Genomic DNA, 27,850 nt, shown 5'->3' on the forward strand with positions numbered 1-27,850 from the left:
TTAGCATCAAAAACTTCAGTGTATTTTATTTTGATTTTTGGGACATCCACAGCCGTTAAGAGGTCCACGGTAACTCAAATCCACAAAGATCCACAACTTAAGTCCCAGAATATGTTTATAGATCAACAATTTATTTCGCACTTTTAAAATTTTGCCTTTCAAGGAGCAGCAGCAAGAATAAGTCTGTTGTTGAAAGAAATTCATAAGTTGTTTGTAGAACCACAAGTCAGACACAGGTCTGTTACAAACATGTTGTTCAGATGGTGCAGTCATCGTGCTGTGGGGGTGCTTCACTTCAGCTGGGATAATGGAGGTGGTCAACGGTGATGGGAATATGGATAGAACTAAATGCAGAACAATCCTGGAAGGAAACTCGTTTAAGGGGCTGCAAAAGATTTGAGACTGCTGCAGAGGTTCACCTGCCAGCAGCATATCCAGATCCAAATGGGAATTCATTAGGAAGACTGGATGCTCTCCACTTTACAATTCTCCACTATATCAATGTTGGCAAGTTTCAATAAGCATGCTGAGGTTTATGGTTGTAACATGACAAATGTGGTATAGATAAAGGTGTACAAATCACTTTGAAAGTCACTGTTAGTCATCTACTTGCTGAGCCCCAAATGAGTGCAGTCACATAGGAGCTAAGACTGGAGCTCCAGTGTGAGATAGTTAACAGACTGTTTAAATCAATCACATTTTCCAGCCAAAACACAAAACAATGTTGTGCTTTAAATTTGTGTCAAGTTTAAACTTATGAAGAATAATAATGTCCTGTGGCAAAAAAACAAAAAAGTCTATATATGATTCTAAATCCCCAGATGGATTCAGAAGAAGGAAACTCGTATTCAAGCATTTTTGGTTGTACTTCTTATAGAAACAAATATTCATACAAAATGTTCTTCTCTGTTCCAGGAACAAAACCTCGCAGCAGTGTTGTCTCACTGAGGACCACTTCTCTTCCGCTCCTCATCTCCATCCTCTTACTGCTGATCACCTGACTCATCTGTCCTCAGTGCCTGCCTGCGCTCCATGGGTGCAGTCTCTGACATCTAAAGGAAGAATAAAACTGTGCTGACAACAAATGGCAAAGTGCAATCTCTGCCAGACTAAGCCAGCGACATTAGTGACTGGTTAAAAATCCAGGCAGGACGATGGTTTCTCCGGACCACAGTGACTCAGGGAAATGACGCCGAAGTGCAGCAAAGCATTTCTTCCTGTTTTCTTGCTCTACCTGTTGCCTGTTGTGCAACTACTCAGACAAAATGTTCTCCATACAGGAGCCATCTTAAGACTCCTATCTCACTTCGAAGCCAGAGGAACAATGAAAGAATCAGGTCCTCCCGTGAAGTTTATTTTATTTGTGTGTCTTGTTGGTTGTTTTTTTTTACTTCTTCTGTTGTTTACTTCCTTTTGAGTGGAAGCCTCCAGTTTAAAAAGTGGCCAAATAAACATACTAGTGTAAGGACTGGCTCAGGTTGAAGGTTTTCTGTTTCTCCTCTAATTTTCTAGACATGGACTCAACCTCGCACATTAATGCCTCATTATAATCACAGCAAAAACAAATCTGCTCTACTTCCATCTCAAAGGAAAGGCATTTTAAATCTGGAAAGGGCAACTCTGATAGAAAAGTGAGACTGGGCTCCTGCGCCCCCTGCTGGGATCAAACTGGTTTTTACTGGTTGAACTGGACTGGACATACAAGAGGAGACTGGATGCCGGACTTTGGTTTTTACGGGACATTTTTACAGGACAGTTGTTCCTCTTTGGGCAACCAGCTCTACGTTAGGGTTACAACCTGCTTTCTGCTTCAGAACCGCCTGAGAAAACGACGGATTTATGGGTGAACGGATCGGAGTTAGAAAGATAAACGGTGTGCACGTCTGAGCTTTATGATTTTATTTTTATCGTCACATGATTTTTGGTTTCATGTGGATAGTTTGTAAAATTACATAAAAATATGTTGGGTTTATATAATTAAGTTGTTTACTACAGTAACAATCAGTCTGTATAAGTTAATCGTAAAAATAACACAAACTTGATCTTTATGTGAGAAGAAAATAACAGATTTTCATACTTACAAATTACTTATATTTTATTTTATATGCTGTGCTAAACTGAATTTGCCAAGTTATTAAGTTGATTATTGAATTTATATTCACAGCTGAAAAGTTTGGCAAGAATGAATAAATAAACTTGGCCTCCCAATATATTTTTACATTGAAATTGGTGAGAACAGAGCTCTTTATTTTTCCTTAGGAGCTAATTATATAATTTAACGTGACATAATCATCTTGCTACATTATTGGATTGGCTTACTGTCAGAACATGTAAACATTTTTCATACATTGTTTCCTTGCTTTAAAAATATAATTGTTAGCACTTACTATTCTCTTTTTTATGGTGAAATAATCTCATCATTTACATTTTTTTAGGTGTTTTATTCTTTCAAACAGTTGGGTGTCAAAATGTTATTAGCTTTTCCTTTTTTTGTCAGGCTTACTTCCCAAAAAAATGGTTCTCTTAAGATTTGGTTTCTCTTCTGTACAGTGTGAGTTTTACAGTCATGTAATGGTAGGATTTATGGATTTTTTTTTTTTATTGCGTTTCTGCTTTCACATTTTAGTGAAGGACGTAGCGTCTTCTGTGAAGAGCCAACTGCAATCTGAGCCGTTTTCTGTGGCAGGACAACAAATAAAATACGGTTGCATTCCAAAAAGCTCGGTCAGTTATTTATTTATTTTTATTACTTTGGGTCTAAAATGCATCGATTTATTGGACGCAGCTGCAGGTCTCGGTGACAGTTTGCACACAAACACACATGAGTTTATTTGCGGAACACACACATTAAATGTTATACACAGCAGCATGAAGATAAGGGGACTACAGGGACTTAAAATGACCTTGTGGTGTGGGAGGCCATTGTAATGTGAGTAACCCAGTGGAATATTGAGCTGCATTTTTATCTATGGGTGGCTAAAGACTGATAAGACCCGGATACCCAGTGGACTCCTGCTTTTAATAGACTCTAGAACATTATTCCCAATAAGACGACCTTAAAGTTATTTTTCTGACAACGCTGGACTGAAGTTCAGTAATAACCCTCCAAAAGAAGATCTTTGTGTCTTAAACATAGAAGTGTATATCCAAATAAGCTGTAACTGTATTTCCATTTATATAGGCTGTAATGTAGAACGTCTTGTGAAGCCACAGAGGCAATTTCCTGGATAATGGGGCTAATGCTCCTATTTCATGGTTTATGATCTCTTCTGATGACATGTTTGTCACTGTTGATGCGTGCCGTCGCAGTACTGCTTTCATTCTGACCTCCGCATATAAATGTCTAAAGCCCATGTTTTCATTCTTCTTCTATTGTGAACATGCAGGAATAGATGGGTCCTTTTAAAATTGCTGTATAACGACGGGGGACTTTTAAGGCAGCAGCAGTACTCCACTTTCCTTTATGTCCCTGTTCAACTTTGAGTGTGCTTCTTTTTGAGCTGAAGCATGCAGATCTTTTTATGCGAGTCATTTGATGCAGGGTTTTGTTTTTATCCTTCGCCACAGACAGGAATCGCGGGATCGGTTGTGTCACAAGTTTTGGATTTGCCATTTTTCTCTGGGTATGTAAAGTTTGCTATGTGTAATATACCAGAGTTGGAAGTCTCAAGCATACGCTTCATAATTACACACACAGGCTGCCATATTAGATAAACTTAGAGTATCATAAAAATCCTGGGTCAAAGTTTCCTCTGAGGTTTTACTGGGATTACAGGAATCGTAAAGGTTTTTCTGCAATGACAAATTTAGGTTTTTGCTGTGCATCTGTGTAAAATAAAAACTTCTTCCACATTCCATCTATAGTTGTCCACAAACTACCTTGTAATTACTCTGTCTGGAGCCAAACCAGCCGATTATGTTTTGATACTTGGGCTTTCTTTTTTCCTAGCTTTTTTGGTGTCAATTACATGCAAAAAACAACTATCAATAGAAATTGGCTGGTTTTCTTTGCAGTTATATTTCATTTCAGTGTTTATTTTCCAACTACATACAAAACGTCACAGTTAAAAACAATCTTTATTTAACCAGGTATATTTACTTGATTTATTCCTACATTTAAAATTCTAAGTGGCATGAAGAGCTTTAATTTTTATTTAAAAAACAGTATTTACCCAGAGGCTTAAGCTAACAGCTTATTAGAGTGGGACTGTTTTATCGTCTTGGATCAGCTCCAATCTCAAAAAAAGTCAGTGGTTCTTGCAAACATTATTTTAAAAGCCTTCGAATTCAGTTTGATGATTTGCATAGAGGTTTGTGGCGGTTTACTTGATCTGCTTTATATTTGCATCAGTTTCTTTTGGAACACATGCAGCACAAATAAACCTATTTCAATCTGGAGAGACTCAGACGGAAAAACAGCGATTAAAAAAGTTTATTGACATGCATGAATTTAAAGTTCTTTGGCGCTCGGGCCCCGGCTGAGGACATTGAGCTGTGAATTGCGATCAGCTCGGATGAGCATTCCCGATGTAGGTTAGGAATGTCATCCCCCGGGACCCGACACTGGTGGTGGGGGTCGGTGAAGGATGGGAGCCTGAAGAGTGGAGGTGGAGAAGGGGTGGAGGAGGGTTGAGCGCAGCTGGAAAGCGGAAGATGCCATGGATGGAGGTCCTTATCAACTGGGCCTTGGTCGGTGATTGGACGTGACGTGGCTTGGTCCAGCGTTGATAGGTCAGCGGTGATGAGCGGGACACGCCGACTGGATGATGCAGGTGGGGCTAAAGAGTCTTCCAGTTTGAATTTGCGCCTAGGTTTCATTACACATATTCAGACAGAGTAAACCCCTGATGGAAAGGTGGTTTCTCATCTTTTTAATTTTTCCACTTTGCAAAAGACAGCTTCTCTGGCAGTTTATGAGGTTTTGCAAACCGTGTCTTACATGAAACATTAATCGTAATGGATCACTGATCAACAAAGTCTCAAATACGTCAACCCACTATCCATAAACGTTTATGCAGATGCATACAGCAAATGTGAGAGCAGTGAAAAAGTCCAGTTTGGATGACCTACTACAAAATCATTTGAGGTTAAATATTTTCCCATCTGCTTAGGAAATGGCATTAAACAATTTCCAGCTTTTTGAAACTAATGAAGTTCAGCAACTTGTGTTTGTTGTGGGTAATATGTACCAGTTTATTTGTCACAAAAATCTGTGTATTACATCCAGGATTAAACAAAAGAATAAAGTGTTGTAAGCAAATAAATTATATAACTTTACAGTCATGGAGGAAGTTTAGTAGTTGAACCTTATGCTTCTGCCAGACTGATGTTCTAATTTTAGAGAACTTTCTAAAGTTACTATTCCCCCATTTTTTAACAAATACTGTAGTCTTTTCAAAGGTTTCAGCATGATGTGGTCAGAAAAATAACTTATGGGTGGAACCAGTTAGAGAATATGTTAAAACTTAAGCTCCACCAGTCTCTCCAGTTCACCAGTCCGTGAGCGTCTTCAGTCGTCATCCCTGCTTTCATCTGCAGGTTTCCAAACGAAATCACATTTTGCATCAGGAAGTGGAGACGGATCACAGTTTAAAATGTCCCATTCTTGGTGTTACTGCTCTGAAGTTCATCTCTCGGGACGTAGAGCTTATTTCTTAAGGTTGAAAATGTAGAAACTGTCCGGAGGAAGAGATTTATTACTGCAAGAGTCTGCATGGAGCATTGAGATGTATAGACTTAGCTGTGAATTCCTTATTATCATGCAAATTTTCAATGCTAGGTTCAGAGATTACAAATCTCCGAAATCACAGAAATGTCAGATCTTGTGCAATTTCTGAGTGTATGGTCTCAGTACTTTGTAATATCATGCAGAAGAGAGTAAAAGTGTGACGATGCAAATTCTGAGGCAAAACAAAAAAAAGTTCAGCTATGATGTTTTTCAAATATTCTCCATTTTTATTCTATTAGCTTCTCATTTTGAAAGTCTCATTATGACCATCAGCGCTGACTAATAATTACACCATGCTACTTCTTATACATAGTTACATAAATGGCTGACAACATCACTATGCTGCGAATATGTTTTTTCCCCTTTTGTTTATTTTGTTTCATTTTGTTCATGTGAAAAATTCTGATCAAAGATTGCTGCAAACTTGAAAATGAATTCATGTCAGGAATGAAGCCACTGTAATTTTAAAAATTAGACTTTCAGCTGCTTCCATTCACTGTCAATATGTTTTATGTAAACACAGCAGCCCTTATTAAGTTCATCTGCATCAGCACAACAACAGCACTTTGAATTGGAGAACAAATTACTTCTGCCTCAACATCAACAGAATTTGAATTTTTGTCACAAGCAGTCATTTACCTTTGTGATGAGTTACAGTCAGACTGGGCTCATCTTTGAGCACATTTAGCTAAAGAGGGTGCTAATCTTTTAGATTTCTAGCCTTCTGCTCTATAACCCCCTTTCTCCTGACATTCACCATTTCTCTGAGCAAATTTACAAATACATTTTTGCATCATGAACTCAATTTTGAGCTGGAGACTTTTCTATCACTACCTTCTTCTTGGGTGGATATTTGTGTCATCCACTGATGTTAGACTTTGGCTAATTTTGACCAACTAACTTGAGTTTATTTCAGCTGCAACTATTTGCTTTTGGTTTATAGATGGCTTGTCATACACCATATTTATCATATTCCATCTCTTTTGGATTTTTTTTATTAGATGACCTCTTTTATAATAAACTTTTGCTATTTCTAAGTCAGAGTTAGCACCCTATTTTGTGCTCCAGTGGGTCTGTTCATGTTAAAATCTTTTGGCATCTTCAAACCTGCCAGACTTCAAACTCTCATGCAGCCTATAGGTATCCCTAAGTAACTCATTAAAGCTTGTGAGGCAGGTCGGGGAAAAAATGGTTGAGAAAATGACAGGGGATGTGAAAATTAAACTAATTCATGTCTACGAAGTGAAGGAAGGGCTACTAAAAATAGATATCACGGTGCTTCTGACTAACCTTTCCCACTGCCTGACATGTCTTCATGAGAAAAGGTTTAAAGGAGGAATGTGGAGGTCAGAGTGAAACTCTAAACTTTTGGTAAAATCTATGCAGAAGAAACCATGAAAATATTTAGAAGACATGAATATATTGTTGCATCGGAAACCATACTTTTAAAAAGTGTTCTAACCACTGCTTAGCTCTCATAAAAAGACTCCAAACCTGAAGTGAAATGCATAGACAGGGGTGTAAAAACGCATCTATGAATAACAGAAAGGTTTTTGGGAGTTGTTTTCTCATACCTGAGTACATAAAGCTAAAATGGCAGCAGTCATAAAATCAAAATTTTTGAGCATATGCTCTCTGGTTCAAAATTTTACTAAACACTATGTGTGATGGAAGCCTAACACTCTGAGCACAGCATTGTGACTGTGAAATATGGTGGTGGTAGCATCATGTTTTAGAGATATTTTTCTCTCAGCAGGGACAGAGAATGGATGATGCTAAACAGGACAAATCTGAAAGAGAGACTGTGAAAGACAAGAGGCTGAAGCCAAACAGCCAAAGGTGCAATGGAATAATTTAGACCAAAAACACGTGTTAGAATGACTTAGTCAACGCCCAGGTCTATATTGAGTCTGTGAAAATGCAAAAAAGAACAAAAGAAACACACAATAATATTTGGGCCTGTAGTTCCTGTAAAAGTTTGCTCTAAAATGGGACAAAATGTGAATAAAGTTCAAGGGGTATGACAACTTTTACAACGTCAACTTGTTATATCAGTTTACAGATGCTTAAAAACACAGAACAAAGCTGCAGGGATGTGATTATTAAATCGTTATGCTGAAGGCACCAGCTAATTAAAAACACTATTGAAACCAATTATTTCGCTTTTGTAATCAAAGATTCAAAATGTCAGCAGGAAAGCATTAAATTTAGATTTGTGTAGTCTATTCACAGAGGAATCTGACACTTATATCCATTAAACGGATTACATCATGCCCAGTGAGACAGAAAATTGTTGTTGAAGTATAATAAAGGAAACTTGACCTTAATCACACTGGGTTTGACCCCTGTCCTCATTTGTAAGATCAGACTGACACTCATCTTGAGAAAAGCACACAATTACCAGGGAGCCCTGATTGTTATTGTAACAATTATCTCACTTTTCTCTCTGTGTTTAGGTTACTTTCAGCTTGAATATAAGCTGTGGAGGTTTTTGCTATGGATCAAAAGATAAGTCCCCCAGGGCAGCATTAGAAAGAAGGGATGCAAAAGCAACAGATTAAAAAAAATGTACCTCATCTGTTTTCTGTTATTTTTATGATGACCAAGGGAGAATTGGAGCAAGCCCCCCTGCTTGATGCTCAAAATTAAGAGATTGTAGGTTAGATGCTTTGCGCAGAACTGCACTGCATTTTTATTTTGCCCCAGAATCTCATTTTGCTTCCTGTATTTTGAATGGCTTGGTGGCAGGAGAACGAGGGGCATGCCCTGGGTGCCATAGATGCACAAACTGCTGCTGCCTAGACTTCACAGAATGTCAAGTTGCAATATCTTTAGTATTTCTGTTCTGCTGTGCAAATAAATGGAGAGATAGGTGTTTCCAAATTAATGTTTTGTATAAAAATCAGATTTTCAAAACTTAAAATTTTAATAAACCTGTAGAAAGCTGCAGTTGATTTTTTATGATATATATATATTTTTTACTGTAGTAAACAAATTATCACAAATAAGAAACTATTTGGAAGTTTTTATTGCACAAAGGTTTTAAACAACTTCCAGTTTCTTAATATAGCTTTTTTTTTTTTAGCAATCTTTTAACTGATGTAAAGCGGGAGTGTTTTGCTTAAAATACATTTATAAAAAATTATTTTTATATTTGTATATTGGTAGTGTGTGTTACTGTTTTACCATTGCAAGATTTGGATAGCTTGCTATAGTTAATGGAACCGTGAATTCTGCTTTATAGCAGAAGGTCATGCAGGAGAATATCTGTCAATTAGGTTATGACCTTAAATGCCAGCACACAGATATATAGCAGGAAAATGATCCCAAAGCACATCATCTGGTTCCCACCTGAAGGGTTAAAAAAGGGAAAAAAAATCAAAAAACAATATTAAGGTTAAGGAATGGGTCTTGTCAAACTCTGCACTTAAATGAGGTTGCGATGCTACAGCATGACTTTAGAGGAGCTATTTATGCTCAAAAGTTCTCAAATGTCGCAGAATTAAAACAATTCTGCAAAGAAAATTGGTATAAAATGTTTCTACTGCAATATAAAAGGCTCATAGGCAGTTATTGCAAACACTTGACTGCTGTTGTTAGCAACTGCATCTGCAAGGGGGCAAGAACTTTTTCACAGTACTAGGAAAATGGTTCTAGAGAATAATCAGCTTAGAAAATTAAAGTAGAGATGACTGAAATGTTTCAGTTACATTCAGTTAATGCGATCATTTCTTAACGTGGGGTCTAATTTACACACTAAATGTACTGAAATTATAAGTTGTATAATTGCTTCTGTTTGAGTTTTTCGGATTGATATCTTGACGTTGTTTCAAAGACAATCAAGTATTTTCTTGTTCACATCCATTATTTTCTCAATATGTGCAGCGAGCTGCCTGGTCACAGTCATTTTTCTACTAATAGAAGAACAAGATAGGCCTATCATCTCCAGGTAAACAGATAGAAGTATTATTTTCTTTCCAGACATGGAATAATTTTAATGGTGTTCTAAATTGGTGTATAAATGAATGGAAGGTTTTACAGAGTGTTAAAAATCAAGTTTTAATCTAAAAAAAAAAAAAATCAGGATTCAGCAGACAGTGGTAAGACTTTGTGGTGTAAGGCATCTTTGATCCTTCTGACACTCCACCCCATGTTTAAGTTATGCTTGTTGAGTGCAAATGTGCTCCAGCTGACTTGAGCAGAGCAGATATTTTTCTCATCAGGTTTGCAGCACGCAGGCTGAAGCTTCACAGACCCTAGCCCTTTGCACTGAAGTTCGTCTGCAGAATGAAAGGCATTTCTGAATGCATCCCGTAGGGGTGTGGGCGTGTGTGGGGGTGTGTGTGTGGATATGAGCAGGGGGTCCTGCGTTTGTGTACTGGCCCGAGAGCTGTGACAAACTCAGGATTATGAGCCGAGGCTTTTATTTGAACGCACCAAAACCTGGCACAAATGAGCCAAGTCAGTCACACTTCACATTGCAGAAAGCAAAGCTGCCTCTGTTCCTTACATCCCCTCCTCCCAATCCTTCCCCTTTTCTTTCTCTCTCTCTCACTTTTATCCACTTTTAATGTGCAAAACTTTGATAGTGAACATCCTATTTCCCGTGTTCTGGTCTGTTGGCTTTACATGCAGATGGGTTGCTAATTTGCATAGACTCAAAGGTCTCCCTTTTCTCCTGATGCTTTCTGACAACGCGGCGTCTTTTCATCCTCGGTGTTAAGCATCACTCCTGGGACATCGCCTGAATTGCTGTCTCATGGTGCTTCAAGTCTCGTTTTACACCGCAGAAGCTCCCGAGGAATTGGATTAAGGACACATTCCTTCAGAGAAAAGCTTCACAGTCAGCGGCATCTGATGGATAGTTCGCTCTGATATCAAAGCTCGTCGCATGTTTTTGGCACAAAGTCACGCCAAGTGCAATTTTAAGTCATGCTGTGTCCATATCACAGGAGCTGTTAGCTCTGTGGAGTCTTTTATAAAAGTCAGTCCCACCTGGGAGGAATATAGAGAGAAAGTCTGAGGTTTACAGAGACTGCAGCAAGATTAGCTCTTTGTCCTCACAGCACCTTAAGTGGCTGCTTTTACTACACGTCCACCTGCCGACCTAAAGCCCATCTTCGGAGAACCAATTAGATCAAAAAATGATATTTTTATTCCAATGTGTTCCAGCTTTTCCTACTAGACAATCAGAATTTTAGAAAAATATTTATTTGCTCTTCTTTTTCATACATATATAAAAAGGGGATATTAAACTGTTTTGAGTCTTTATAAGTACAAAAATAAAGAATCATGTTTTTTGTTTTGTTTTTGTTGTTCCCTTTACTGTGGATAGAGGTACTTATCTGTACTGCACAATATCTGTACTTTTTCTTTTTCAAAAGACTTCCATGGAGAGCCTTTGGAGGAGCTGCAGAGATCCAAAGCACAGGTGGGAGAACTAATAGTTGCATATTCCATATGACCTTTGTGAAAGAGTAGCTAAAATAATATCGTTAGAAGTCACGTAAAGAAGGTATTTTCAGCCCTGATCCTTAAGGCCCACTGTCCTGCTTGTTTTTGGTGTTTTCCTTCTGTGACCCACCTGACAATTTTTTAAGCGTCCTGTCAGACAGTGTGGTACTCAGAACTGCTGTCTGAGTGTCAAGGTGAGGCCCAGCAGATTTACTTTCACAAGCAGTATATAGTTTGATATATTGAAACTATTAGAAATTGCTTTGGGTTTATTTCAAATGTACTGGACTCAGAGAGAAATAAGAAAGGAGAAAAGAAAGGGAGAAAAGAGGGGAAAATTGTTAGAGGGGAAGAAGGAGATGGGAAGAAGCATAAAGAAAACACAAGTCAACACCCAAGACGACTGCCTCTAGATCTGCAGAAAGAGTAAAAAAAAAAAAAGTAGACAGGAAACAACCACCTGACCTAAATAAATGGGTGATAGTTCAGTTTCTGTACCACTTGATAAAGAGGTAATGCAATCATTGGATTCAGGTGTGCTGGGAGTAAAGACACATATAAGTATGAATGAACAGAGTTGAGAATCACTAATGTAGAGGTGCAGAGATGTGGAAAAATGTGCTCTGGTCAAATTTGAACTTTTTAACCTACTTCCAAAACAATATGTGTGGCTGACATAACATGGTGACGGCAGAATCATGCTGTGGGAGTTCTTTTATGCATCAGGACAGGGACGCTGCTCAGAGCTGATGGGAAAACCAATATTAACCACTGTTCCTGTGTTTCAGGAATTTTGCAGCCAATGGACAAAGCCTACAGAAAACTTGTAGTTGTCACATGTGAACAGATTACTAAAAAGCATTAGCTGTCATCTCAAGTTTACTTGTTGATGTCACTTATCCGAGTGGTGGGATGTTTCTTATTTGAAAAAAACAGTTTGCTACTAACTGCTTTCAGTGATTTTCCACAGACAAATGTTCATCAAAAATGCACCTGTATGTGATGGAATCTTTGCCTGAATATTGAATCACCCAGTTGCCTTTTAAAGGCAAAGATGTCACTATCTGTTGGGTCCATATTGAGGTCTAGATAATAGTTGTTCCATCATTGCTTAATGCTTGTTAAAATGTTAAACAGAAACATTTGTGGCCTTTGATGGGTTGTTAATGATTTGCACAGCTGAATATCTCAAGCAAGAAGGCACCGTGAATATGACTGTACTGCTGCTTTATCTGACACAGATACATCACTGACTAAACATAAGATATAATCTGCAGTTTATTGTCACGAAAAATATTTTTTTGCAATGACTTAATTTTAGGTGAAATCTCATGTTATCAAAATTAATTTTGTAATTTTGTATCCAAGGTCCTGCATGAAGGTGCTTAGTGCATTAATACCCTTTCTTTACTGATTTGTGCAGGGAAGCTGTTTATTTCAAATTCCATGAGTTTAACATGAGATTTTGCTTAAAAACTCAAATTCTCCCATCATTAGTTTGTTGTACTTAAGATTAGACCTGAAATGCTTTAAATAGGTTGTGCCAATCTGATCTTCTACACATCATGAAATCAATTTAATGTTCTTTTGAATATTTTTTTTGAATTATTCAAAACATTTTTGCACATGATTACATTCAAATTTATGCTTTTTATGGACTTTTCGATTTGACAACATAGCGCTGGTTCTCTCTGATATTTACCCTACAAAACATCTCTGCATTACTCTGCTGCACAATGTCATTACATGCAAATTGGTCGAACCAGTTCTCATTATCGCTTAAGCACACTCCCTATTCGCTTGTTTATGTCCTACTCCAGTGATTTGTTCTCAGGTGAATTTTGATTTTCTCTAATGAAGGAGGATGTCTGATGACAAACTGGTGACGGACGGGAAATGACCGCAGTCGACTGCTGGGAGGAAGAGAAGAGAGGCTGCAGAGTGGAAGGTCGTGCCAGCACAACAGAGAAAAGAGCATATTTCAGATTAATCAATTCTGACAAAAACTAAACAAATATGTTGTTCTCCTTGTATGTTATTCTGGTACTCAGTCATGCAAACTGCATCTGATTTTAAGTAAAAGAATAAGCACAGTTTTCTGATAGTAATGACCAGATGAATTTTCAGTTTCCATAATTATCAAACATCACTTCACTGTTTGAGCTTTCACAGGTAAAGCAATCCATTCAGGTATCAGAACCCACCAGGCATGCTCTCATATTCCAGAAATGTCTTTCTGTGGAAATTTTATGCCATCTGCTAAATCAGCCAATTACGTGCCAGGTGGCAGTAATGAAGCAGAAATCACCTCTTTATTTAAATGGAGCTGGGCCACACCGCAGAGTCCACTGTTTTAGAGTCTCATACAGCAGCAACAAGCTCACAAAAGAGGTCAGAAAAGTGTAATAATGGAAAAGGGGAAGAAGTGAGCAGCCCCTGATGGAAACATGGTCCTAAAACTAGAGAGGCTAATTAAAGAATACAAGCTAATGGAAACACGTTCAAATGAATCTTTTCAATGAAGGAAGTCTTCCATATATGCTTTCATATTGTAAAATAGCTGACATCATCTTTTATGTAGAAATCATGATCTAAAACATACAGAATTATGGAGTGAAAGGAAAAGAAGTCAACATCATGGAGGCTATGAGTATTTTCACACCTGATAGTCCGGCAGACTCTGTTCAATTGGAGGCCAAGATTGCAACATTCGTCACATTTTCAGGACTGTAGTTCGCATTCACAATACACTGTGTCAAACGACACAGGCTAACTGAAAAACCTGTTCCCCTACTGCAGGGGAACAGGTTTGGTGCAGCGCCTGTGGTGGCACTCCACCAAAAACTGCTGAAGGAATCGACACAAAAACCTCTGAAGAAGACATAAAGTGCAAGTACTTGTTCTGTAAATGTAAACAAAAATGGAGCAAGCATTATTACGTAGGATGGGCGGTGGAGGTTTTGGTAGGACTCCACAACATGTTGGGGACTGCTCTTGGGTCGAGTGCCAAGAATAGCATCTAGCAGCATCATACCAAAGAAGCTTGTCCTTCACATTTCCTGAATTTCCACTTGTCTTTAGCATGTCAAGTATTTTGATGTATTGATGGCGAAGTCTTTTTACCTTGGTAAAAAGACTTCTGTGCAACTGTACAACTGACACTGTGCAACTGTACGAGGGAATCCCAATGCCTCCATTTTCACACTAATTAGTTTGAAAACCTTGTTGTTTTTGTGAGTGGTTACAAGTAGCTGCGATATATTTTCTTCTGACCATATTTGTATGAGGGCCTTTACCTCCTCTTCACTCCACATCAGACCATGAGCCATTTTTTTTCGCTAATGGTGGAAATGCGCATTTATTATGTTTGCATTGACCCAGAATGCCCTGCGCTGTAGTCCATTTCCTGCTTTTGGAACGGTCTCTAGTCAGGTTGCATTCAGACATGTTTTCAACTGTGCAAGAGTTCAATTCAACCAGATTGAGACTTAGGTTGTTAGACGGATCAGAGTTCACATTTTTAGTCTGTTTTGAAATTCAAATTTGCATTCTCACCTCTCAAACGAATCTGACTTACAGTCTTGAGTCTCTGATTCAAGACTAATTCTGGGCTGGTGTGAATGCACCCTAAGGGACACGGTCGAGGTCAGAGGTCAGAGTTAAAGCTGTGGAGAGATTTCAAGCAGGGTTAGGTGATACAACCAGATACCAAACTCTGAACATCTCACAGAGAACTATTAAGTCCAGTGAAAATGGAAGGGGTTAAGTACAAATTGCAAATGTCATTCATAATGCCAGAGGAGGTGCACAGATCCACAGCTCAGGTAAGAAAATATGTTGACAAAACGATTATATGTCGCCTTGTCCAGTTTATCATCCTGTTTCATTCCCACATAGAGTGGAAGCAGCATCATGCTGGGGGTAAGATTTTTTCTTAGAATAACATATAATAGACTTTATTAGTCCCCAAGGTGGAAATGGCATGTTTGCTGACAAGCTACTACTTAAGTATTAGTAAATACAAATATAGCCAAAAGCAACATCAAATTTATAAAAAATATATCTACATATAAGGGTGAAATTTTAAGTAATTTAAATATGACTAAATATAAAGTATAAAAAAATAAGAACAAAATAGAAATATATTAATCTATAAATGAGTCCAGGTTTTTTCTTAATCTAGAGGTAATAAACTATTTTTCTATATTTGCATAGCATTTTCACAATATCAATAGTATCTATTTATATAGATTCTAAACAGAATGTTTATTTTAAAAAATAAACATTCTTTTGAATAGAAAACATTAAACATTTTTTATATTGTACACTCCATCAAATAAAATTTAACACACTTTATGAACAAGTTTAGTGGTTTCTTACTTGGAATGTTTTAAAAAGCTAAACTGGGCACAAAACATAGCTCTTTCAGTTGTAAAGGTTGCTGAATTGTGATTTAGACCAAGGCATTTATGTGTTCAATTGAAATGACCTAGTCAAAGTAGAGACCAAGATCCAGTCGAGAACCATTGATGCTCACAGAGGTTTTCCATCCTACCTGAACGAACTTGAGCTATTTTAAGAAGAATGGGTAAAAACAGTAACTAGATGTGCCAGCTGGTAGAGGCACAACCAATTTAATTCCAGTAAATGTACTCACATTGTTAATTTCTACACTGTAACCAAGTTTGGTTGTAACAAACACACTGGAAGTCTAATACTACATCATTTTTCAGCCACACGAATCATTTCAGGCAATGTCCCGGCGTGTTTGTCGCACCACCACAAGCCACCCCATGACATTTGTGCTGTGATTATGAAGCCCCTGTTTATTGCCTCTTATATTACTGTTATTATTAATAAATCAAGCAGGTCCGTGAAGTCAGGACAGAAAGTCAGAAGGGTTATATGGGGGAAAGAGAGAGAAGGACCGACCTAAAAGTGGTAATTGCCGGTGTAACAGTGTGTGCAGCCCCGCGGTGGCCTCGTAAGCGACCCGCTTTATTAGATCGGCCGGTATCGATCGTCGCTGCGCCGCGTTGACTAATCTCCAGGCGGAGCAGAGAGAGAGAGAGAGTGGATCGATGAGCCTGGATTCAATCATGTCTGGAAACAGAGAAGGTAATTTATTGTAATCACGGCTGGCTAAATTGGAAAACGTGAGAACAACGCGCCCGTGAGGTCCGCCTGCAGAACTACAACATGTGAGGAGGGAGCGGAGGCATCCCGGAGGGACGCTCGGTTAAACACGCAGCAGCTGGCCCGTCTCTGGATATAAAACACAGATTATTATGAGCCTGCTGGGTGACCTTCAGCTCTGTGTCCATGCTGCTGCACACACGGTGTCTTAAAACCTGATTTTCCTCACCTTTTCACATTATTCACAAATGCACTCCGATAACAGCTGTCTGTCTGAGCAGATTATTTGATTTAGAAACAAGACAAATGGATCAATGAATAAAACACCCTGCTGGGGTGCTCTGGATATCCTGCAGATCTGTGTGAAATATGACAAAGGCCAAAAAGACACATGAACTGATGTTTTATTCAGCAGCTTCGAAAACACATTACTGTATTACACACTTTCTGTTCAGTCACATAAACATTGTGTGGAGTTTTCTAATAGTCATAAAATCCAAAATGCTGTATATGAGAATATTGTGAATGTTAATCAGACATCTGAATAATTACAGTAATAAAACAACTAAGAACAGGGACGATTTCAGGCACGGGAGTTTCGTTCCTCTTCTTCATTCTCCAGGAGGTAGGCTGGCTTGTAGCGCGTCACCCCCCTCTCGTCCACTACCTGGAGGGCCTTGTTTCGGTAGGAGTTGTCCATACTGCCGAGTGATGTATACCTGCAGATGGACAAAAAAAGTTATGGGGGAAGAAAAAAAATAACTCGGAAATGTTGCTCAAACCTGAAAAACCAAGAAGAAATAAGAGATATCTCTACCCTTTATCATACAGGATACAGTAGGGCACGTGTAACGTCCTCAAGAATGACCAGATGTCATGATATGTCCAGTCCTGTAGAGTGAAGGAGACATTTGATTAAACATCCAACTTGATTATGCTGCTTTAGTCTATGGGAAACCATCTTCTAAATTGGTTTTAATTATTTCAGTAATACTTGGGATCGGAAACTCATTTTGGCAATGGAAACATTTTTCATACTCTTATTTTCTTGTTGCACACTTAACCAGACCTGGAAAATCTGGTTTCAGACTTTTCTAGAATGTCTAGAAAATATACGGAGAAAATTTCAAACTCATATTCTAAGCTCACACAGGACACAAAAATGATATATGTTGATTGTGTTAATTATTTTTATTTTTTTCAGCTGCACAGTGTTGCCTTGCAGCAAGAAGATCCTGGGTTTGATTTCCGGCCTGGGGTTTTTCTGCATGGAGTTTGCTTGTTCTCCTTGTGCACATGTGGGTTCTCTCCGGGTACTCTGGCTTCCTCCCACAGTCCAAAAACATGACTGTTAGGTTGATTGGTCTCTCTAAATCCTCCCTAGGTGTGTGTGTGTGTGTGTGCATATGGTTGTTTGTCCTGTCTGTCTCTGTGTTGCCCTGCGACAGACTGGCGACGTGTTCATTCTAGACACTTATTCTGACTTGGAAAGTGAAATCTAATTTCATGCTTTCCAAACGTAGGACCTGTGGTAACGAGCACTGGGAATTGCAAACCTTAACAAGATACACTTCTGCATTAATATTGTGGGACTCAACATTTAAACACTATTGGAACATATTTGTATAAATAAACATAATAGTTTCTATCAAACTATTTAATTTGTCTTTAAATATTTAGGTTATTCCTGTAAACACAGAAGAAAAGCTACAACTACTCTGCATGAGCTGGAACAAAACTGAAAACTTGGATGCTAAATAATGGTTCACCACTAAGTGCCTTTTTTATGACTGAAGTAATAAAACTAACCTCCTTGAGGGAAGAGAATTCTTTCTTTGTTTCTTTCTTTTGCTCATGGAAAATAAAATAATTACTTTTAAAAACACAAGGACACTTTTGTGCAACAGGCTGTGTTATGACTGTACAAAAAAATAAGTAAATAAAAATACAAATGTACAATGAATAGAAATTAAACAGCTGGAATTGACATGAACATGGCTTACCAGTAGCGGGTTGACTCTCATGTATTCCGGCCAGCCAGGATCAGTGGGGCACATCGGTGTGAGGGTGTGGGAATAGGGGTCACTTCTCCTGGTTCCCATCAGGACGGCTTTCAGCTCCGGCCTTTTGTCATGCAGCTCGTTAAGAGCCTGCCGGATACTTCCCTCCACAGAGATCAACTCTAGGTCATATCTGTAAAAGACTGATATGAATATTTGGACCAGAAGCATTGCTTGTCCAAATACACTGTGCCTTCACATTCTGTCACATTACTACCAAAATCTTTAATGTATTTTATTAGGGATTTTTAGTAGAGCATTATGAAGTGGAGGGACTCCAATATGTGCTGTAAATCCTTTGAGGTTCTGGCTGCAAGTTTGGTGTTCAGTGTTAAGGTGAATTTTCAGCCCATCCACCACTCTTTTGTATTCATACTTAAATTAAACTGCACTCTGATGGACTCCGGTTACTAATTAGGAGACTGTATTTTGTTCATGTGTATTAGAGTAAAAGGGGATGAATATGAAAAACAAATCCAAACAACATAAAATAAAAGTTGCCATTTTAACGTCACAACACGTGAAAAAGTTCAGCGGACATGAGTTGTGCAGCAAAGCACTTTAAAATCTGCAAAAGGGTAAAAATGGAAATTGCCCCAGAGAGAATGGACTAATCTGCCGACTCACTTTTTTGTTGTGCCTTGGAGGAATCGCTCCATCTCTGGGAATGGGGAAACGTTACGGATGTACAGAGCTTTAACCTTGTCTTTCCCGTCTGGATACCGCCTGAGAGTGGAAGGAAGAGAAGTCGGACATTAAAGATAAACATCAGGACGACAACGAAAGATTAGATAAGACAATCTGTCAAATACAGTCAAGAATGTAAAGAAAAATAACCCCGTAAAAAGATTTTCTGTCTCGAAGCTTATCTGAGTCTTTTTAGATCAGTGGTGCTATTATGTTGTTCATTTTAATTCTCCCCTCTGTCTCTCCTCTCTCAGGTGATGTGTATTTTATAAAATCCTCCTCCTTTTGCTCCTTTCCTTTCCAGTTACCGTTTCAGTGTAGAGTAGTATAGATGGAGCAGAGCCGTGCAGTCTTTGCCTCCATTGAAGCCAACGCAGACCTGCTCAGTTGCATACTGATCCAGTGCCGTCTCTATTGTTTTCAGTGCACACTTCACTTTCTCGCCCAATGCTGTGCCTGAGGAAAGAACTCCACAGTGAGATTATGGTTCATAATCAAAAGTAAATAGGCATAAGTCATTCGTAATTCCTAAAGCTAACTGCAGGTTGTTTAACTTACTTTATCATTTGGTTTCATAGAATATAATTTTTGTAATAATCCACTATTACATTCTTAATATTTTTTTCTTCATTTACTGGTCTCTAAACATCTAGCCTGTTGCTATGCAGATGTGCACAAATATGTTGCCTCTGGTAAAAATAAATCTGAAAAATCCAACCTTTAATTTGAGAACATTTATTCAGTAAGGGGGAAAAAAGCAATCACAGATCATTTCAAATAATTGTGGCACATTTATTGGTACAGCTAAAAATTTATATAAAATGAAAGTAATGGAAGTATTTGTATTCGTAGCTTACTTTATTTATCATATTTACCATAATTTCTATTAACTTTTAAATTCTCCAGGTAGGTCTGGGCCAGAACTAAATATTATCATTTGGAAAGTAAATGTACTTAACATTAGATTTTTTTCCCCCCAATCTTTCAATGAGATTTTGTTAGTACTATAAACTTTGTATGTATTTTAAGGTGTTTTTCACCTGTGCACATCTACACATTTAAAAAATGATAATAAGAATGAATCCATCCATCCATTTTCTGTACACCCTTGTCCCTAGTGGGGTCAGGAGGTGCTGGTGCCAATCTCCAGTGAATGTTTCAGGCGAGAGGCGGGGTACACCCTGGACAGGTCGCCAGTCTGTCGCAGGGCTAAGCATGAATTATATATACTAATAATAGACATAAATGCAAAAAAGTAAAATAATGATACAGGTGTTAAACATTTAAAGTGCTAAAGCTATTGTCCTTCTCTGGACTTTAGCTTTGCAGGCCTCACCACTGTTGGCCAGTCTGTAGACCTCTGCAGGGGCAATAGTCACTGGGTCTTTGATTAAGGACACAACACTTCCTTTGGGCAGCTGGTCAACCAGTTGAGCTCGGGCTTTGTCCACCTCCTCCTGGCTGTCCGAGTCCAGGACCAGTCTGACTTTGCAATAATTACTCAACCATTCGGGGTAAGAACCAAGAGCCACCCTTCGGCCCCAACTGGCCTGCAGTTTGGTGAGCACGGGCGCAATCTCTGTTTCATCTGCATCTACAAACACCTGAAATGGGCACATTTAGTCAGTTCAGTCGCAGGAAAACACCAGGGTTCTTTTTTTTTTGTAATTAACAGCTGTGGGGTGATGTTACCTCGCGAGAGTGAAATGTGGTTCCTGAACTAGCAAAGAGGTGCTCCAGCCCTGTGAAGGCCAACTCCATGAAAGACGGGGTCCCTGGAAACACGTACACATTACGCACACTGACCTGTAAAAAGACGAGCAAAATGTTATAAGGAAAAATACTTGCGGCAATGGCTGCAACTAATTTAGAGTCAAAAGGTACATTTAAAACCAAATATACATATTTATAATTATGATTATTCTCAGTCCAATTTTAAAAGCAATTTCCGGAGAGTTATAATGCAAAATAACTTCTGCCTCTCCAGCAACAACCTGTTGTCTTACTTTCTTCTGTTAAAGATATTTCCTTAAAAGATATTTTAGTGCTGACAGAGCTGGCAGGCTGTCTCCCTGGAAACAGGATTATGCAAAAATCTCTGACTGCACACAGTTTAGATACAGAGTTTATCATTTCAAATTCAAGACTTTTTCCAGACTTAAGTTTTCTAAAAATTCACTTTTTAACCAACCTATATCTTAGTGTCATGTATTTATGAAGCATTTAAAGTTTGTACTTAAAATATATATTTTAGAAAATGGGTTATGGGAACATTAATATTATACTAAGGCTTTATTTCTACATGTAACCTAAATGCTTTTTAAATCAATGGCTTCAGTTCCATTTATGATCAAAAAACAATATCGTTTTGGTGTCCAGTCTGTCTGAATCGTGTTTCATGAAATCATAAAGATGTGCCTAACTAATGCAGCCAGTTTTGGTGGAGCTTTATGTTTGATAGCACAAATCACTTCGCTAACATACTCCAGGAGGATGTAGTGTAAAACAGAGGATGAATGTGGGGAAAGATACCCGAATACCCACTGTAAAGTACAGTGGAGGATGTGGAGTGCTGTGTGCTACTCTTTCAACAATCCAAGGAACATTGTAAGAGTGCAGACCATGACGAACTCCACACTAGGTCTTTCAGTAGGAAAATGTTTTCAAAACATATGATCAGCACAGAAATTGTTCACAAGACACATCTGGGGTTGTGGTGATCTCAACCCTGGACCTACAAGACCAAATATCTGTGAGAGAAGAATAAGAAGAGAGAGCAGGAACGAGTCCCCAGGACTCTGGATAATCTATAAAAGCTGAGCAAAGAGGGAAAGACAATGATCTCTCTCTACCTCTCTCTCTGAATGCTCCAATTTCGTAAAATCTTACAGGAGAAGACTAAGTGATATTCCACTGATACTAATCATTTACAGCTGTGTTTTCTTCATTTGATTGTTATGATGTTATTTTTTATCCTGAGCTCACTTACCACTGGGTAGCGCTGCCGTTTTCCAGTCTGAGGGTCGATCCCATAGTTAAGTTTAGCTGACCGAGGCACCATAGCTAGCTTCATGGCCGGGCTGTCTGTGGCCGTCACTCCAAAGTATTCTTCAACCAGCTGGGTGAGATCAGGATGCGGATACACCTCCTCCTGGAATGCTGCAGCAATGCTTTCAAAGGTGATATCATCATGAGTGGGGCCCACACCTCCTGATGTTATAAGGTGGGTGTACTGAGAGGAGAGGACGACAACCTCCTTAGCTATGACCTCATGTATATCCGGTATGACCGTTATGCGCTGCACTGACACTCCGAGTCTTCTGAGAGCTCGAGTTAGGAAGGTGCTGTTGGTGTCCACTGTGTGACCCTGAAAGAGATGCATAAGTTAGTTCCCAACCCAACTTCGACAACAAATTCAAGGACTTTTCAAAAAAAAAAGGAAGTCCCGTCTGATGAAATTCAAGGACCCACAGTAGGACTGTCTGGAGGGTCAGCCCTGACATTGACTGAATCAAAGACTTCATGTTTAAATCATTATTGTTTCAAGTCGTGGCAGGCTCGTCATTTTAAGACAAAGCATCACTGGCTCGTCAAACAAGTTTTACAAGGTTTTCTCAGAGTTATGACAAGCCAACAGTGCAGAGGTTGACAGAGTATATGTTTAGAATATCAAGTACATCAAAGCCTATAGATTTATTCAGGGAAAACATCCAAAACATGTCAAAAATGTTACTCTCAATTGTGTAAACCCAACAAAAAAAAAAAAAAAAACTACCTTGAGTATCTCATCTCCTATGATAAGAATGGCGGCTGTAGGAGCGTCAGCGCTGACTGCAGAGGATGAACTGGCGCCCTGGCTGTTAGTGGACATGGTTGCTTTGCTGAGCTGTGCTGCCAGTCTCCTCACACGCACCACTGCTCTGTTCAGACCAGGTAGTGAAAAGCTAAGAAGGACAGAGCAAAAATACAGAAGGTATGGGAATATTGACATTAAATAAAGCTAAAAAACTTGTCGGGTCAACTAAAATTAATGAGGAAAAAGATATGATGTACAGTGCCATCCAAAGATATTCAGACCTCTTCAACATCTCAAAATGTTGTCACAAAATTTACGTTTATTTTACCGGGATTTTATGGGATGGAACAGTAATAGTAGTTGAAAGAAAATCATACATGAATTTTGTATTTTTGATACTATAATATACGACAAAGTGAGATATGGGTATTCAGACCCCTTTACTCTGATGCATCTAAATAAAATCTAGTGCAGAAAACTACTTTTAGAAGTCACCTTCTTAGTAAACAGAGTCTACCTGTGTATTAATTTCCAGCGGTTCTGTGAAGGACTCAGAAATTTGTTGCAGAACATTACCGAACAAATAGCATCATGAAGACCAAGCCGCAAAAAGGAAAGGTCAGTGACAAAACAGTTGAGAAGCAGAAATACATTATAAAACAATATCCCAAGCTTTGAAAATATAACAGAGTGCTGCTCAATTTATCATAAAGAGGCCTGTGGTAACTCTGGAGGAGTTGCAGAGGTCTACAGCTCAGCTGTGATTATCCATCCACTGGTATACATTCCACAAATTTGTCCTTCACGGAAAAGTAGCAAGAAAGCCGTAAGAAATTCCTGATGGGAGTTAAAATGTAAAAAGGTTCAAGGGATTATGAATACTTTTGCAAGGCACTGTATGTCATCTCAATGTACACTTTACCCCTCTGTCCATAAATATTAATATTTTATAATAATCACACGGTGACCCCATTGATGTAAGAAAATTATGCTTACATCAACATGGATCCACATGGAGCATCTAAAATTATTCCAATGAAGCTCAGGCCCTCTTGTTCTTCATAAATTGTCACCTACTAAGAAGTATCTTGGTGGAAAGATTTTAATAGAGAAAAACAGAGAGAGAAAAAGACAAGGAAGACATATTGTGATTAAGGGAGGTATTTCAGCTGCACAGAAGAAATGCTGCAAAGCATCACAGATCTACAGTCAAAGAATAGATTTTCACTTAATCAAATATTTATCTTCTGTCTGTGTCAAAGCAAATTTCCTGAATCTTGTTGTAAAACATTGTGAGTTATTTTTACTTTTTCATGTAAAACTGTTGTAAAGAAACTGATAAAGCATGGATGCTTCACTGGATATTAGCCTGCATCTTTATCGCATATACTTCAGTTATTTTCGCAATGACTTAACCAACAATAATTTCATGATTTAGACCCACAATTAACAAACTTGTTCTTGTAGTCTAATGTATCTTTGAAATCAAGAATGCACTTGAACTAACGCATACAGTTTAGTTTAGCTATAAACTACCACAGTCTTAAAATCAACAGTTTCGTAGTTTAATCACAAATCTGAGTTACCTGAGATAAGCCTCACTGTTAGATGACTAATTCACCTCCTGTAAGTAGAACAAACAGCAAGCAATAAGTACGCAGACATGCTGTTTTAACAGATGTCTTTAACTGCCTTTCAACAATGAACTCTACTTACATCCATTAGTTAATTCCAGAGACACGCTCGCTGCAGTTTTGTTAGGATTTAACAGTTACAACGCTGAAATTAACATTTAAAATCTAGGGAACTTACCCCTGAACATGACATGTCCTTCTTACGTACGTATCCTTACAGTTGTGACGACATGTCGTTCAAGTGAAAGCGACCAATCACAATCAGGAAAGCGTCCCTTGACAAGCTATCATTATTATGGAGGTGTGCTTTAGCAGTTAGCAATTTCATGTACGCGGAAACCGTTGTTTTGCTTCAACTAATACATCCTATATATAGAATGCTATTAAACTCAATAAACATCTAAATTACCGGTATCCAGGCACGTCGGGCGCCTACTTTCTCCGTCATAACGGATACGAGAGAATGCTATAAAATGCTACAGATGCTAAATGCTGCACCCGCTTCTTCTCTGAGTTCTAAATGAGTTGTTCACCATGTGCGCCCCCAGTGGCGAAAAAAGTCAGGACTGAACCATCTTATCAAACCTTTATCGCCCTAAAGTCTTAATATTTGGACCTGCAGTCGTAAACCTTAATTTTATAAATAATAAAATTAAAATCATAAGTACACGATGGTGGTACATACATTTTATCATATAAAAATATTTAAAAAAGAGCAAGAAGTTCCAAAATAACTTCATAAAACCATAAGTACATTATTTGTTACATAAATCATGTACTGGTTATACTGGGGCATTAATGAATATTAGAACAGTTAAGGGAAATTTACTAGTGTTACTATATGGTATTTTTTTTTGTCAGTAGTTAAACAGGCATCAATATCACATGAATAAAACATATTTTTTTTATATAAAACAATTGATATAAAAACACATTGAAAATCAAGTGAAAAGCTTAAGCAAAATAATTTATTTAAAATAAATAAAATGCTTGAGGAAAATACATTGAGGCACTGTTTCAATCTGGATGTGCAATTTAATAATGAAAATATAAAGAAGAGTTAGTTTGGAATTCCAAAAATGTCCAAAAATGTGACCATTTAGGTTAACTGGTCTCTCCAAATTGTCCTATGCATCTCTATAATGCACTGTGATGAACTGGTGACCTGTCCATGGTGCACCCTGCATCTTGCCAAATGAGTGCCAGGAAAAGTGGGTAGAGACAAATAATGGATGGATGACAAGCATTTATACTAAAACCGCCAATGCTCATTTTTAAAGGAACTGTAAAGGGTTTCCTTAGCAGATGCATTGATGCTGCTATATTAAACTTTTAACTTGTTTTTAGTTCACGAAACTGAACGAAAACGGAAGGAAAAACTTAAAGTAGGGAACAGAAATCGTCCAACTGTTCAAGTAAAACAACGTTTGGCCTCTATTCCTATTTTACGCAACCTGCAGACTGGTCCAGGACCAGGTGCAACGAAGCAGCCAAACACACACACCCACACCCACACACACACGCACACACACACACACACAGGAACCGCGGCCAGATGACGTTGCCATTTGTTCGCGGAAGTGGCTTCTGTCGTGACTGTTGAGGGGGGGAGCGTTGTAGAGGGGGGAGGAAAAAGGAAAGGCAGGGGAAAGAAGAAGGAGAAGAAGAAGCTGACAAAGAAGAAAAAGAAGTTTAGAATAACCTTTTCTGAAGTTAAAGTAACTTAGAAGTAGTGTGTCGACATAAAACCCTCTCGACGCTGCGCGCTGTTTACATGACTTTAAGCTAAAGTTTGTGCAGCAACAGCAGGCTGAGAGGCAGGAGGAGCAGCTGCGGAAAGGGGAGGAAGAGAGCTGGTAAGTTTCTCGTTAAAAGTTAACTGACCGCACTCTTTTTGGGTCACGGCTCGGACGCTGTGAGTCAAGCTCTCGCACTTTTCATGCATGCGGAAAGTTTCTGGGACACTTTAGAGTCTGTAATGTGCGCTGAGAAATGCTTTTGTATTTGTGCTTTTCGAACAGTGTAGTATGTTCACACATTGGATCAAAATGTTTAACTTCAGGTGTTTGACAACGCTGTATAGAAGAAGGTGCGCAGCTATTTTATTCCCAAGTGGATACATGAGAGCAGGACTCAGTAAACGATCTTCAACCTACTGCTTGTATCAGTAGTTACTGCAAAAAGTGCTATGCCATTAAGACAGCTGAAGCCTTTTGTTATCTTACTGTAAAAACTCTTTTAATGAAAAATAATCGGAAAAAAAATAATTTGCACATTGTATATTGAATGTTGTTAGACGTAATCCCTGAGAACAGCAATCTGCAAAACTTTATTTAACATGTAAACAATACAGAGTACAGTATATAGAATTTGTGGGGGAAAAAAATCAAATCGTTTTTTAATCCCACCCACTTTCATTTAGTTATCAAACTGTTTAGCGAATATTATTGTACAAAATCTGATGGTGTAAAAACTGTGACTGGAATTTTCACTTGCTTTCACCTGATTTACAGATTTCTCCCATCTTAGTTCCCCTTGCCCCCACATCTAATTATGTTATAACATTTCCCTAGAGGAGATTTATGGATGCAGTGAAAGAGCACATGAAGTTAGTTGGTGAGTTTAGATGCAGAGGATAGGACAAAATGGAGACAAATGGTTTGCCCTGGTGACCCCTGAAAGGAAAAGCAGAAGAAGTATTATGCTACACAGTTTAATATGAAACAAAGCTTACATGTGTAAATACAAAAAGCAGATTGCCGTAGCTGTTTCCATGTTAAGCCATACACTAATGCCAACTAATGATGTAAGATGAGTTTGGTTTCGCCCGCAACAGCTGGTGCTTATTACTGCCAGAACTATAGAATCAAGGAATAATGTAAATAGAACCTGCCTGACAACATGAAGTGGACTAAAAGTTCTCAAAAAGCAAAACACAATGCCCTGATGTAATATTCAAGTTACTGAACCACATCAATTTAGAAAGATTTAAAAAAGCCGTTTTAAGGTTTTGGTACTTATATGAACAGTACTAAGAGCTGCTTTACACAAATAGAGAAACTATGGAACAGCGGTGAACCTTCAAATAAGTAGCCAGTGAACCAAAATCTACTCACTCCAGTTTATGTCAATGTTCACGATTCAACAGAGACAAAGAGGCTGGTCAAAAATATTTTTATTTGGAAAGATCAAATAAAACCTCTCGCTTCACTAAATGCTTTTGGGTTGCAAGATATTTGAATATTTTTGTGTAATAATCATGATTCCAGCAATCCCCGTGACCTTTATTATTTTGGGCAATATGATCTGCATCTGCTGTCGTGGGACTCCATTCTAGCATGCTAAATAACTTAAT

General features: G+C 38.4%; 3 protein-coding genes across 7 annotated transcripts in view; 2 read left to right on the forward strand and 1 right to left on the reverse strand.

The window, feature by feature from the left end:
- efna4 (ephrin A4) overlaps positions 1-2,720 on the forward strand; it is a 46,166-nt gene extending 43,446 nt beyond the window's left edge. The window contains exon 6 of the mRNA XM_032558627.1: positions 916-2,720. Within this exon, the coding sequence (XP_032414518.1) occupies positions 916-1,001 (86 nt within the window). The 3' untranslated portion in view covers positions 1,002-2,720. The remainder of the gene's footprint in view (positions 1-915) is intronic.
- Positions 2,721-16,704: 13,984 nt separating this feature from the next.
- flad1 (flavin adenine dinucleotide synthetase 1) lies at positions 16,705-25,012 on the reverse strand. Of its 4 annotated transcripts, none has more exons than XM_032558624.1 (12): positions 24,674-25,012; positions 24,448-24,485; positions 23,858-23,948; positions 22,841-23,009; positions 22,055-22,432; positions 20,758-20,871; positions 20,402-20,669; positions 19,374-19,521; positions 19,006-19,104; positions 18,322-18,511; positions 17,136-17,209; positions 16,705-17,037 (listed from the first exon to the last, which is right to left on the reverse strand). In XM_032558624.1, exons 3-12 carry the CDS (start codon positions 23,863-23,865, stop codon positions 16,902-16,904), a joined length of 1,584 nt encoding a protein of 527 aa, XP_032414515.1. In that variant the 5' UTR covers positions 23,866-23,948; positions 24,448-24,485; positions 24,674-25,012; the 3' UTR covers positions 16,705-16,901. The 4 variants fall into 4 exon arrangements, with proteins under 4 accessions (XP_032414515.1, XP_032414514.1, XP_032414516.1 ...); XM_032558623.1 differs by having other exon boundaries at positions 24,578-25,012; XM_032558625.1 differs by lacking the exon at positions 24,448-24,485.
- Positions 25,013-26,098: 1,086 nt separating this feature from the next.
- shc1 (SHC (Src homology 2 domain containing) transforming protein 1) overlaps positions 26,099-27,850 on the forward strand; it is a 29,906-nt gene continuing 28,154 nt past the window's right edge. For both annotated transcript variants that reach the window (XM_032557633.1, XM_032557635.1), the window contains exon 1: positions 26,099-26,351. The gene's annotated coding sequence lies outside the window, so the exon portion shown is untranslated. The remainder of the gene's footprint in view (positions 26,352-27,850) is intronic.

Source organism: Xiphophorus hellerii, chromosome 3 (genome assembly GCF_003331165.1).
Source record: "Xiphophorus hellerii strain 12219 chromosome 3, Xiphophorus_hellerii-4.1, whole genome shotgun sequence".
NCBI lineage: Eukaryota > Metazoa > Chordata > Actinopteri > Cyprinodontiformes > Poeciliidae > Xiphophorus > Xiphophorus hellerii.

Bases quoted from the DNA above. Each gene is read 5' to 3' on its own strand.
- flad1 (XM_032558625.1), bottom strand. The intron at 22,433-22,840 runs GTAGTTTTTTTT...CATCTCTTTCAG, and splicing joins TAGGAGATGAGATACTCAAG to GGTCACACAGTGGACACCAA. The intron at 17,210-18,321 runs GTAAGCCATGTT...TTCACTCTACAG, and splicing joins TGAGAGTCAACCCGCTACTG to GACTGGACATATCATGACAT.